At 34.9% G+C, this 13,356-nt stretch overlaps 1 protein-coding gene across 1 annotated transcript in view; it reads left to right on the plus strand.

Moving 5' to 3' along the window:
* The window catches only part of LOC142354070 (WD repeat-containing and planar cell polarity effector protein fritz homolog), a 42,244-nt gene extending 31,036 nt beyond the window's left edge, over positions 1 to 11,208 (plus strand). Inside the window, exons 3-4 of the mRNA XM_075406346.1 lie at positions 7,912 to 8,720; positions 10,556 to 11,208. Of these exons, the coding sequence (XP_075262461.1) occupies positions 7,912 to 8,720; positions 10,556 to 11,029 (1,283 nt within the window). The 3' untranslated portion in view covers positions 11,030 to 11,208. The remainder of the gene's footprint in view (positions 1 to 7,911; positions 8,721 to 10,555) is intronic.
* Positions 11,209 to 13,356: the final 2,148 nt, after the last annotated feature.

Consider the following 13,356-nt stretch of genomic DNA (forward strand, 5'->3'; position numbering starts at 1 on the left):
GAACTCCCCTGATAAAGGAGATTACGTAAATCGAATAAATTTGCACTTTCTTCTAAACATTTGCTCTAGGAAGCAAAAATACCTGGAGAAACGAATTACTTTCAAGTATTCTATGTATTTTTCCGCCTGAGGGGTAGTAAATAGGCGTCCAATGTGTATAAAAGTTATATTTTTGATCTCCCCTAATTTTTAAAATTTTATAAAGTCATTAAAATTGCACTTTTCTTTTCTAAACTTTTGCTCAAGGAAGCAAAAATACCCCGGGGAAACGAAATCTCGAGTGTTCTATGTATTCTTTCCTTCTGAGGGGTATAAATAGGCATTCAATGTTAATGAAAATTATTTTTTTGAGCTCCCCTAGTAAAGGAGATTGCGTAAAACGAATAAATTTGCACTTTTTTCTATACTTCTGCTCTTGGAAGCAAAAATACCTGAACAAACGACTTACTTTCAAGTATTCTATATATTCTATCCTCCTGAAGTGTATAAATGGGCATCCAATGTTTGTAAAAATTATATTTTCGAATTCCCCTAATAAAGGAGGTTACGTTAAACCAGTATAGTTGAACTTTTCTTCTCTAAACTTTTGCTCTAGGAAGCAAAATTACCTGGAGAAACGAATTACTTTCAAGTATTCTATGTATTCTGTCGACCTGAAGAATATAAATGGGCATCCAATGTGTATAAAAATTATTTCTTTGAATTCCCTTAATAAGGAGGTAACGTAAAACTAATATATTTGCAATTTTCTCTAAACTTTTGCTCTAGGAAGCAAAAATACCTGGACAAACGAGTTACTTTCAAGTATTCTATATATTCTATCCTCCTGAAGTGTATAAATGGGCATCCAATGTTTGTAAAAATTATATTTTCGAATTCCCCTAATAAAGGAGGTTACGTTAAACCAGTATATTTGAACTTTTCTTCTCGAAACTTTTGCTCTAGGAAGCAAAATTACCTGGAGAAACGAATTACTTTCAAGTATTCTATGTATTCTGTCGACCTGAAGAATATAAATGGGCTTCCAATGTGTATAAAAATTATTTCTTTTAATTCCCTTAATAAGGAGGTAACGTAAAACTAATATATTTGCACTTTTCTCTAAACTTTTGCTCTAGGAAGCAAAAATACCTGGACAAACGAGTTACTTTCAAGTATTCTATATATTCTATCCTCCTGAAGTGTATAAATGGGCATCCAATGTTTGTAAAAATTATATTTTCGAATTCCCCTAATAAAGGAGGTTGCTTTAAACCAGTATATTTGAACTTTTCTTCTCTAAACTTTTGCTCTAGGAAGCAAAATTACCTGGAGAAACGAATTACTTTCAAGTATTCTATGTATTCTGTCGACCTGAAGAATATAAATGGGCATCCAATGTGTACAAAAATTATTTCTTTGAATTCCCTTAATAAGGAGGTAACGTAAAACTAATATATTTGCACTTTTCTCTAAACTTTTGCTCTAGGAAGCAAAAATACCTGTTGAAACGATATACTTTCCGGTTTTCTGCGTATTCTGTCTTATCGAGGGGTATAAATAGGCATCTAATGTGCATAAAAATTATATTTTTACTCCCCTGATAAAGGAGATTACGTAAATCGAATAAGTTTGCACTTTCTTTAAACATTTGCTCTAGGAAGCAAAAATACCTGGACAAACGAGTTACTTTCAAGTATTCTATATATTCTATCCTCCTGAAGTGTATAAATGGGCATCCAATGTTTGTAAAAATTATATTTTCGAATTCCCCTAATAAAGGAGGTTGCTTTAAACCAGTATATTTGAACTTTTCTTCTCTAAACTTTTGCTCTAGGAAGCAAAATTACCTGGAGAAACGAATTACTTTCAAGTATTCTATGTATTCTGTCGACCTGAAGAATATAAATGGGCATCCAATGTGTACAAAAATTATTTCTTTGAATTCCCTTAATAAGGAGGTAACGTAAAACTAATATATTTGCACTTTTCTCTAAACTTTTGCTCTAGGAAGCAAAAATACCTGTTGAAACGATATACTTTCCGGTTTTCTGCGTATTCTGTCTTATCGAGGGGTATAAATAGGCATCTAATGTGCATAAAAATTATATTTTTACTCCCCTGATAAAGGAGATTACGTAAATCGAATAAGTTTGCACTTTCTTCTAAACATTTGCTCTAGGAAGCAAAAATACCTGGAGAAACGAATTACTTTCAAGTATTCTATGTATTTTTCCGCCTGAGGGGTAGTAAATAGGCGTCCAATGTGTATAAAAGTTATATTTTTGATCTCCCCTAATTTTTAAAATTTTATAAAGTCATTAAAATTACACTTTTCTTTTCTAAACTTTTGCTCCAGGAAGCAAAAATACCCCGGGGAAACGAAATACTCTTGAGTGTTTTATGTATTCTTTCCTTCTGAGGGGTATAAATAGGCATTCAATGTTAATGAAAGTTATTTTTTTGAGCTCCCCAAATAAAGGAGATTGCGTAAAACGAATAAATTTGCACTTTTTTTCTTCTATACTTCTGCTCTTGGAAGCAAAAATACCTGAACAAACGACTTACTTTCAAGTATTCTATATATTCTATCCTCCTGAAGTGTATAAATGGGCATCCAATGTTTGTAAAAATTATATTTTCGAATTCCCCTAATAAAGGAGGTTACGTTAAACCAGTATATTTGAACTTTTCTTCTCTAAACTTTTGCTCTAGGAAGCAAAATTACCTGGAGAAACGAATTACTTTCAAGTATTCTATGTATTCTGTCGACCTGAAGAGTATAAATGGGCATCCAATGTGTATAAAAATTATTTCTTGGAATTCCCTTAATAAGGAGGTAACGTAAAACTAATATATTTGCACTTTTCTCTAAACTTTTGCTCTAGGAAGCAAAAATACCTGGACAAACGAATTACTTTCAAGTATTCTATATATTCTATCCTCCTGAAGAGTATAAATGGGCATCCAATGTTTGTAAAAATTATATTTTCGAATTCCCCTAATAAAGGAGGTTGCTTTAAACCAGTATATTTGAACTTTTCTTCTCTAAACTTTTGCTCTAGGAAGCAAAATTACCTGGAGAAACGAATTACTTTCAAGTATTCTATGTATTCTATCCTCCTGAAGAGTTTAAATGGGCATCCAATGTGTATGAAAGTTATATTTTTGAGCTCCCCTAATATAAGAGGTTACATAAAATCAATAAAATTGCACTTTCAATTTCTAAAGTTTGGCTCTAGGAAGCAAAAATACCCGGAGAAATGAAATACATTCAAGTATTCTATGTATTATGTCCTTCTGAGGTGTATAAAGAGGCGTCCAATGTGTATAAAATTTATATTTTGGAATTCCCCTAATGAAGGAGGTTTTGTAAAACCAATAAATTCGCACTTTTCTTTTCTAAACTTTTGCTCTAGGAAGCAAAAATACCTGCAGAAACGAGTTGCTTCCAAGTATTCTATGTATTCTATCCTCCTGAAGAGTTTAAATGGGCATCCAATGTGTATGAAAGTTATATTTTTGAGCTCCCCTAATATAAGAGGTTACATAAAATCAATAAAATTGCACTTTCAATTTCTAAAGTTTGGCTCTAGGAAGCAAAAACACCCGGAGAAATGAAATACATTCAAGTATTCTATGTATTATGTCCTTCTGAGGTGTATAAAGAGGCGTCCAATGTGTATAAAATTTATATTTTTGAATTCCCCTAATGAAGGAGGTTACGTAAAACCAATAAAGTCCCACTTTTCTCTAAACTTTTGCTCTAGGAAGCAAAAATACCTGTTGAAACGATATACTTTCCGGTTTTCTGCGTATTCTGTCCTATCGAGGGGTATAAATAGGCAACTAATGTGCATAAAAATTATATTTTTGAACTCCCCTGATAAAGGAGATTACGTAAATCGAATAAATTTGCACTTTCTTTAAACATTTGCTCTAGGAAGCAAAAATACCTGGAGAAACGAATTACTTTCAAGTATTCTATGTATTCTGTCGACCTGAAGAATATAAATGGGCATCCAATGTGTATAAAAATTATTTCTTTGAATTCCCTTAATAAGGAGGTAACGTAAAACTAATATATTTGCACTTTTCTCTAAACTTTTGCTCTAGGAAGCAAAAATACCTGGAGAAACGAATTACTTTCAAGTATTCTATGTATTCTTTCCGCCTGAGGGGTAGTAAATAGGCGTCCAATGTGTATAAAAGTTATATTTTTGATCTCCCCTAATTTTTAAAATTTTATAAAGTCATTAAATTTGCACTTTTCTTTTCTAAACTTTTGCTCCAGGAAGCAAAAATACCCCGGGAAAACGAAATACTCACGAGTGTTCTATGTATTCTTTCCTTCTGAGTGGTATAAATAGGCATTCAATGTAATTGAAAATTATTTTTTTGAGCTCCCCTAACAAAGGAGATTGCGTAAAACGAATAAATTTGCATTTTTTCTTCTGTACTTCTGCTCTTGGAAGCAAAAATACCTGGATAAACGAACTACTTTCAAGTATTCTATGTATTCTATCCTCCTGAAGAGTATAAATGGGCATCCAATGTTTGTAAAAATTATACTTTTGAATTCCCCTAATAAAGGAGGTTACGTTAAACCAGTATCTTTGCACTTTTCTTTAAATTTTTGCTCTAGGAAGCAAAAATACCTGGAGAAACGAATTACTTTCAAGTATTCTATGTATTCTGTCATACTGAGGGGTATCAATAGGCCTCCAAAGTGTACAAAAAATTTTTTTGAACTCTAACCCTAATTTAAGAGGTTACATAAAATCAATGAATTTGCACTTTCAATTTCTGAAGTTTTGCTCTAGGAATCAAAATAACTCGACAAACGGAATACTTTCAAGCATTCTATGTATTCTGTCCTTCTGAGGGGTATAAATAGGCATCCAGTTTGTATAAAACCTATTTTTTTAACTCCCCTAGTATTGCAGGTTACTTTGAGATACTTAAACGCCCGCTAAATGACAGATAATGCCTAGGATACAAAAGCTATCCTGGTTGTTTCATGAGTTTTTGATTACGAAGTATTAAATACATGTCGGAAAACGCCCATCAATGGCTTATTTTAAAGCTGCCAAGCCCAGCATTCACATACAGCCAAAAAAATTTTTCACTCGTGGCTTTCAACGGAAATAATAAGAGGTGTTTTAACGAAAACAATATGGTACAATTTTTGTGTTATTTATAAGTTGATGCAGTGAAAGTTTCTTATTGAAAGTATATTGAGAGTGCACCATTTGAGCATGAGAATGATCCCGATATAAATTTAAAGAAAAAAGCAAATAATATGGTTTCAATTCCAAAAATAATAAGTTGGTTTAAGTTCTCTTGTCAATAAGTGACCTTGAGAAACGAGCTGAAAATACCCATTTCTGGCCCTGAAGAAAAATTCAGTTACCCTAAAAAAGTTCGATTCTCAAACTATATATATTTGGAGAATTAAAGCAGAAAGACCGACGTCGGCGCCGAAATTACCCATAAACTGCAAAAATCCTATCCCAAAGTGCTGTGCATTACTGAATACAGCCTAGACTGCATGTGGAGAAAACATGGTTGCATTCCATTTTTTCACCTTTTCATTTTCATAATATTTTAGCGGTTTTCAATTAGGGTGTTCTCGTATTTTGGGTTATAATTAACAAAATCTGATCTAGGCGCCGAAAATACCCATAAATCCTAACCCAAAGTGTTGTGCAACATTGATGATGGCCTATAATGCCAACGATTTATAAATGGCAGCATTCCATTTTTCAAACCATTTACTCTCATATAATGTATTGATAAGTTTGAGTGGGATTTATCTTGTTTAATGGGTTAAAATAGGGAAACATTGATCTCAGCGCCGAAAATACCCATAAACCTTACATTTCCTAACCCAAAGTGCTGTGCAACCTTGAAGACGGCCTAATTTGCAAATGAAATATGCATGGCTGCATTTCGCTTGTCAAATTACTTATGCCTCAAATATGCAACGATAACTTTTACGGTGGGATTTGTCGTGTATAATGGGTTAATTTAGGAGAACATCGATTTTAGCGCCGAAAATATCCATTTTTCGAAAATCCTAGCCCAAACTCGTTATTTCTTCAAAAACTTCCACAGCTATAGTTCTAAGACCACTGCCATTGTTCTCTCTGGAATTTTTAACGTTGAAGTACGCATCAAGGTTAGAGGTAAAGTCTTCATCTTCATTGAGAAATTGGCTCTCAAATCCAGAAAACCCTGAAAAAGTTGTCTTCACGATCAAAAAAATTCGAAAAAAACGTAACACAATATACATGACGACAATCCTCAGTTCCAGAGCTGTTCATGCATAAGTTTTATTATCTAACTCCTACTAGAAGAGGCACAGGGACCAAAATCTTTCGGTTTCGTCTGGATCTTTTTATGTCAAATTTTTCGTTAACTACAGGGTCTTATGAGCTGAAATTTTACAGAGCACCCTATTTTCATCTGTTTAAGCGAGCCTGATAATAAATTTCTATAATTTAGGCTCGGAACAGCTAAAAACAGGGTACCTGATTTTGGGCTCTAGCCCAACTTTTTTTGGTGCCCAATTCTCAAAATTTTACTTAAGGACTGTTGCTATAACCTATATGGCTGTTATCCTCTTAGGCACAGGGGCCTGCAGAGAAATAATTCAGGTTGTATAATTTAGTATTTGTGTTCGAACTCTGGCAACGGATCACCAAAAACACCCCAAAATACCCATATCTGGCCCAAATTCAGCTGTGCACCAATGTTGCTCTCAATTTGGTTTTACGAAACCAATGCCAATCGACTTCTGTTGGTCGAATTACCCTAGGTGCAAAGTTTCCGCGGAATTGATCTGATAGAAATGGAGCTCTCCAAATGCTCCCAGACTAGAAGAGCGAGCAGACCATTCTGGCAGGTTTTGATGCAACTAGTTCATATAGAGATGTCTAGCTAAATCACAAAATTTGGGTTAGGAATTTTCTGAAACCGGTGTATTACCACTTAGTTTTTCATGAGGATTCCGAATCTGCAAGAATTATCCGAAAGTTCGGCCATCTTCCCTGTCAACTCTGCCTAACCCAAAATTTTTATTTTTTTTCAGGGTGGCATTTAAAGATCTTAATCCGTTTCAAATCAGACAAAACCTATACCAATCAACTGGAAATTAGCTCAGGATTTCAAAAAATATATATTTCGACTTAAAAAGTTGCAAGAAGTTGGTGAAAAACGGCTCTGGGCTGGGGCGCCGAAAGTACCCATTTCCAGCGCCAGCTGCATTTTCTCGACAACTACCCGGCCAAAAATTCTGAAACTTTGCAGGGTCGAATATTTTTTGACGAGAAGAACAGCCATGTAGGTTTTAGCTCACTCGGAGGCCATCTCCCGCTTGTGCAAAAAAGTTTGCACAACGGGAGAACCTCGGAGCCGAAAATACCCATGTGCAGGCTTAGGGGGAGGGTCAACAGAATAGATCTGGTTAAGCCCCTTGAATAAACCTTTTTGAATGTTACTTATTGAAATTACTTGAAAGATAAAAACCAGTCATATGAGTTAAAAAGACTTGAACCTGAATTTTGAAATATAGCTGTTAGATAGAGAACAAAATATTTAAACGCAAGCAGCGCTTTATCAATTTTTTACTGTTTTTAGGCTGCTTGTGCTATCGCGGTTAGGTTAGGTTTTTATTGGCCTGAATAATTTGAGATCTGAGCGAAATTTTTTGGTGCCTACTTATCGCCTTGCAATGAATATCTATTCGTTTATCCGATAAGGGAGAGAGAACAAAATATTTACTTTAATGTCTTCGGTTGATGTATTTAAAACCGTGAATCAATGATCAAAGAGGGTTCTTAACGAGGCTTTATCAATTTACCAAGTTTAGTTGCAGAAAGTAATGTTGGTGGGCTCCAAAGCTCTGCTAGTTTGCTGATTCTGTTTTAGCGGGACTTCTTTGCTGTAAATGGTCTCCTGATGGTCGATACTGCGCAATTTCTGGGAAAGGGAAAGAGCTTCAATTATGGGATAACCTAACACGCAAAACTAGTGTACTTCCAGTCAAAATGGACATTCATTTCATCTGCTGGCACTTCAGTAACCTTGTTCTGTTTCTTTTCAACCAAAATGGCGACGTTCAAGTCTTGGATTTAGCCGGAAACGAGTTTGCAGTTGGCCTATGTACTGAAACGCCCAAATTAGGGTCTATTTTGAGTTTGAAACAAGTTTTCAGGCATAATTCCTCTGTAATCACAACTGTGGGGTCTTGCCATAAAGTGGAACTCAGCTTGATCGAAGCTAAAAACCGAAGCGTTCAACCCCATACAAAGATACTGGTATTTTTGGAACGTGGGCCGTTTATAATGTTCGATTTCATAACTCCCAAATTTACGTTCAAAAGTTTGATCCGCAGTCAAACTGGATCGAGTGGGAAAGGTTTTGATGGAGCGTTACGATTGCTTGATAAGTTGAACTGGAACGAAGATTCGGAGTTATTGTTTTTCTCTTGCAGTCAAATTCTGAACAAGCTGCTTTCTCGGCCGATATCTTTCACAGCCGAAGAGGTTATTGAAAATGTTTTGGATCTGTTTTACGAGCCCTTCACAAATAACGAAATAAAGGATGTAATTGGAGAAGATTATGAACACACTTTCTACCATTATTCAGTCAAGTATATTCAGATGCTGATGAGAACTGGCAAACTGGAAAAGGCGCTCAATTTAGCCATAGCCGTCAACAGTCCAGATAGTTGTATGGTGAGTTAGTTCATAATTAGGATCTATTTTGTACCCCAGTTTTTTATGCCCTGACCTACAAACAATGTTTAATTTTGCTCTAAACAAAGTTTGTAGCGATTATATATGTCCTGTGGTCTTTTTATGCAATTTTGTTCTTGGCCGATTTTTCGGTTGAACCATTTAACTTTTGGTCCTCAAAAACGGTTTAAACAGGTAGCGCCCATAAACAGGTAGCGCGGGATGTTTTTGCACCCATAAAGAATTATCTATCTAGGCTACATCCCCTGAAATAAGTTGCCCCCAGCCTGTCGTGTGAGAGAAATTTGTCCGACAGTCGGTTTGCTTAGAAACTGCTGGTAAAAATCAAGGTCAAAAAGTCATTTCTCGTCACTCCCTATTCAAACTACAGAGCCTCACGCGAGCTCAAACCCCACTCCAATCCTCCGCATAACTCAATGATTCCTTAACTCCCACCTACTAACCTCATCCCCAGCTAGTTACCCCCCTGTAGTTGGGGAGGGGTGATGTAGAGGAGTGGGGTTATCCGTATTCGGATAAGAAGTAGAACTGTTATGGGAAAAAGCGATATTTCGACCTTGTGTTTTACCAGCAGTTCCTAATTACTTTCTATAGTTTTAGTAGGCAGTTGATATTTTTTCATTTGATATTTCTGATTTAGATGAGGTAAGTTCAGAGATTATACTGCATGAACCTTCGAGTCGTTTCCGGTGTTCTACGGGATGTGTTTTTCCTAGCTGAATACAATTGTTCACGACTTGAACTTTGACTTCTTTGTTTTCGAACATTTCCTTTGTTTCTGAACGTTGACTTCTGTTTGCAATCATTGGACTTCGTGGAATAGTTACTATTATTAATTACTCTCAAACAAGTTTGTAGCAATTAAATAAGTCCTGTGGTCTTTTTAATGCGATTTTTTGGACGCCAGGAGGGCGTTAATTTTTCTTAGAGCCTTTTGGCTCTCTAGATTTCAAGTATGCGATTCCCAGAAATTGTTAGATACATAAATTTAGGGTTTGAAGGGCGGTTCTTAGAGTCCATGCACCCCTCCAAACACACCCCTAAACTAAAAATGTCTACTTTTTAAAACAATTTTTAAGTTTTATTAGGCTTGAAAAATTATTTCTCTTTTTAGAGATTACATTGCACGGCGCTTCAAGTTGGTTCCGGTGTGATACCTGGTATGTTTTTAACGCGAAGTTCTTTTTTTGAGTGATCTATGTCATCTCATTATGAAATGAAATTTGTTGCAAATATAAAACCGGCTGTGAGCGAAAGAGAATCAAGCCATTGTAGCCTAGTGGTTACGATGTTTGACTGACAGCTTTGATTTCCGTGGTAGGAAACCCCTATGGGGTAGCTTTTTGCACCCATTAAAAATTCTAAGCTACGCCACCTATAAATAAATTGCCCCGCTCGTCGTTCGAGAGCAATTCATTCGACGGTTGGTTTGTTTTTATTATTAGTGATGATTTTCAACTGATATTAAAAATCTCAATATATTAGGCTTCTGATTTTCTAGAAGTTTTCTGAAGTGCTCCATTTACGACAGAACATCCTGTTTCGGATCCCGTTTTTTTGTGCTCGTAATTCTATATTAACGAAAAAGGCTCCGTTTTAAATTTAGGAAAAGTTTATTTACAGCTTAGTTTTGTTAGCAGAACTCATATCATCAATCAAGTTCATTTCAAGTCTATTAATTTAAGTGAGGAAAGTTTTACTTACAATTATGTTTTTATGTTTTTATTTGCAATAATTAAATGAACAAAGATGTTTTCCAAGATTTCCTGTTTTTGTGAAGCTGAATTCTCTTGATCAATACCTCGTATATTTAGGACGTCTCTCATATGGCGACAGATCTGAGAGAGTTTGAGCTTGCCAAGGTAGCAAGATTTCACGCAGAGTCAATTTTAAAAACGGAAGACTACTCGGAAGAAAGCTCCTGCCTTTTTCCGAAACTCATGCTAGAAGATGCAAGCGACCAACAGCAGAATGTTCCAGAATCTTCTGAATTAAATGACGTCACTAGCTTTCCGATCCCGTCAATTGAGGAACTGGAAAGTAGAAATGTTCCTAAAGATGCGATTGTAGAAGAGGCTTTTAAAGGGCTTTATCTAATAAATGAGCCATTGGGTGATAGTGAAGACGAAACAACGGAAGAAAGATCGAGAATTTCAGAAACTGACGTCGAAGCAAAGACGTCGAAAAAGAAAATCAAACGTAGACGTTCTACTATCAACTCCATTCATTCGAACACGAATCCGGCAAAAGAGGGAACTAGTTCTTCGTTTCAATTTGGGTTGCTGTAACTTGAAGTCGGTTCGAATTAAGTAACATGTGCCAATTAGAGTAAAATATGTACAATTGTAAAAAGTCATAAACCTGTAAATTTTCACTGAAAACTTCTAATAAGATACATTGTTATTAATGAGAAATGATAAGAGTGGATTTAATGTTCTATTTGTATTTGGCTAAAAATTTTCTGTCAGCTTTTTTGGCGTTTTAAGAAATTGCGGAACATAATTGTTCAGTATTATTCAGGAAAAATTAATTAGAAACCAGTAGGCAAGCACGGCTAGTTCCGACCTTCAGCATAAAGCATAAAAAGAATAGTTATAATGTTGCCATGGCTTCGGCTAGTTGAGCGATAGTGTGATCTAAGAAAGTTCAAAAATATGTCATGGTATTATAAGAGAGGTAAAAATTTTGACCAACTTTAAGCAACTCCGATTGTTAATAACCGCCCTCATTTTCTCAACCGGCTATTATAGCGCTCCTATTTTTTTACAATTCAAAGAATTTGAATTGTATTGGGGCGCTGTCTTTTTTTACGACTCGAAGAGGAGTATTGGAGAAGTCCTTTTTTTTAATCAATTTTATTGGAGTGATTTTTGAAGCGGGAAATGAAACGAGTGAAAAAATTTGGAGTGGTTTTGGTGCTGAACAAAAGTGAAGAGCGGATCGAAAAGAGAGTGGTTTTTGTTCATACCGCTGTTTTTGAGAGAGCGAGAAATTGATGTGTGAAAAAATTTTTTCTAAGCGAGCGAAATTTTTTTGTTCACGTGCGGCTTTTAAAAGCAGTTTTTTTGCAACTTTTGATGGTTATGAGGTCTGATTGTGATATTGTATTAGTTTTAGGCTTGTTTTGATAGGAATTGAAGGTTTCAATCAGTTAATTTTTGTTTGATGCTAATTTGGAGGTTTTTGATCAGTTTTTGCTGATTTTTAGACGAAATTTAATGATTTTTGCCTGTTTTTTGTTTTAATGCTTTAAGTGGGGTTTGATTAGAAGCTTGTTACTTAAGGAGTATTCAGATACCAATTGACTAAAGCTTTCTTAGTGTAAATCATTTTTTTATTAGGAAAATTGACAGAAAAATTGAGAAATTTTAAATCATTTTTCATATTTTTTGCAGTTTCTTTTTTTTGATCTTAGACAAGTTGCCTAGCCTATTATGACTTGCCCATTGTTTTGCGAGCCTTTCATTGCTCTAATTGCAAAGGAAATTTTATTTGGCTTTATGTTTCTTTACACTATTAAAAAAAACCTCTAGTTAAAAAAACTTAAATTTTGTAGTTTTTTTGTTCAATTTGTTTTTGATTGCGGTTTCTATTCTTCCTTAAATTTTATATGCCATTTGTGGAGGGTCAGGGCTCACAATTGTTGTTCTAGTTGTTTAGTCAAAAGTATGGGCATTTTTCTCCTTCGAGTCGTTTCCGGAATTCTTCCGGCTATGTTTTTTTTATGATCTGTTCACACATTTTCATGATTTTTGAAGTAAAATTAGAGTCGTGATTTTGGTCACGCCGAAACAGGAAATGGAGCGAAAAAGCGAGTGGTTTTGCGGCGTGAATTTTTTCGCTCTAATTTCAGAGTGCGAAAATGGTGTTTGAACAAAAATTCGGTTTCTCGGTAGTAGTTTTTTATTCACATGCGGCAATTTCACTCTGATTTTTGGTGTTTTTTCGATTTTTTGGATCGGATTTTTTTTCTAAATGGTTCTCCCAATCCATTCACAGCTCATTCTAGGCCTAGTTTTGTTTTGATTTAATTTTTCGTTTCTCGCTAGTGGTTTTTTTTTTGTTCACATGCGGCATTTTGACATTGATTTTTTGTTTTTTTTTTCTTATTTTTTGATCTGATTTTTTTTAAAAATGGTTTTCTCAATTCACTCATAGTCCATTCTAGGTCTAGTTTTTCTGTTTAGTCAATGAAAGTTCTTTGAATTGTACGTCAGGACTTGTCCTGCTATGTTTTTTTATTTCGTCGTCATGATTTTTGTTACGACCATATGACGTCACAACCACTTGAAATCTGCTTTTTGTTCATTCGTTCATGCATTTTCAATAAGCTCTTTGCGGTTAGAAATAGAAATACTCGATAATCTCTGGAGACCATGAAATGCTACTGAAGTTGTTAATATCGCGAATTTTAGCAAGAATTTGTTAAAATTTGCCATTGTTTTTTAATTTTTTTTTGCCAATTTTTCTGTTATTTTCTGAGTTTAACGATCTTTACAGGTCAACAAAATTTTTTGGCCTTGCAGACAGGTCAAATGGGAGCACTACACAGACTAAAACTTGGTTTTTTGAAAATTTCATTTTCACAAAATTTAATTTTTGCACTTGTCATTTT

Source organism: Convolutriloba macropyga, chromosome 15, assembly GCF_964194025.1.
Source record: "Convolutriloba macropyga chromosome 15, txConMacr16.3, whole genome shotgun sequence".
Lineage (NCBI taxonomy): Eukaryota > Metazoa > Xenacoelomorpha > Acoela > Convolutidae > Convolutriloba > Convolutriloba macropyga.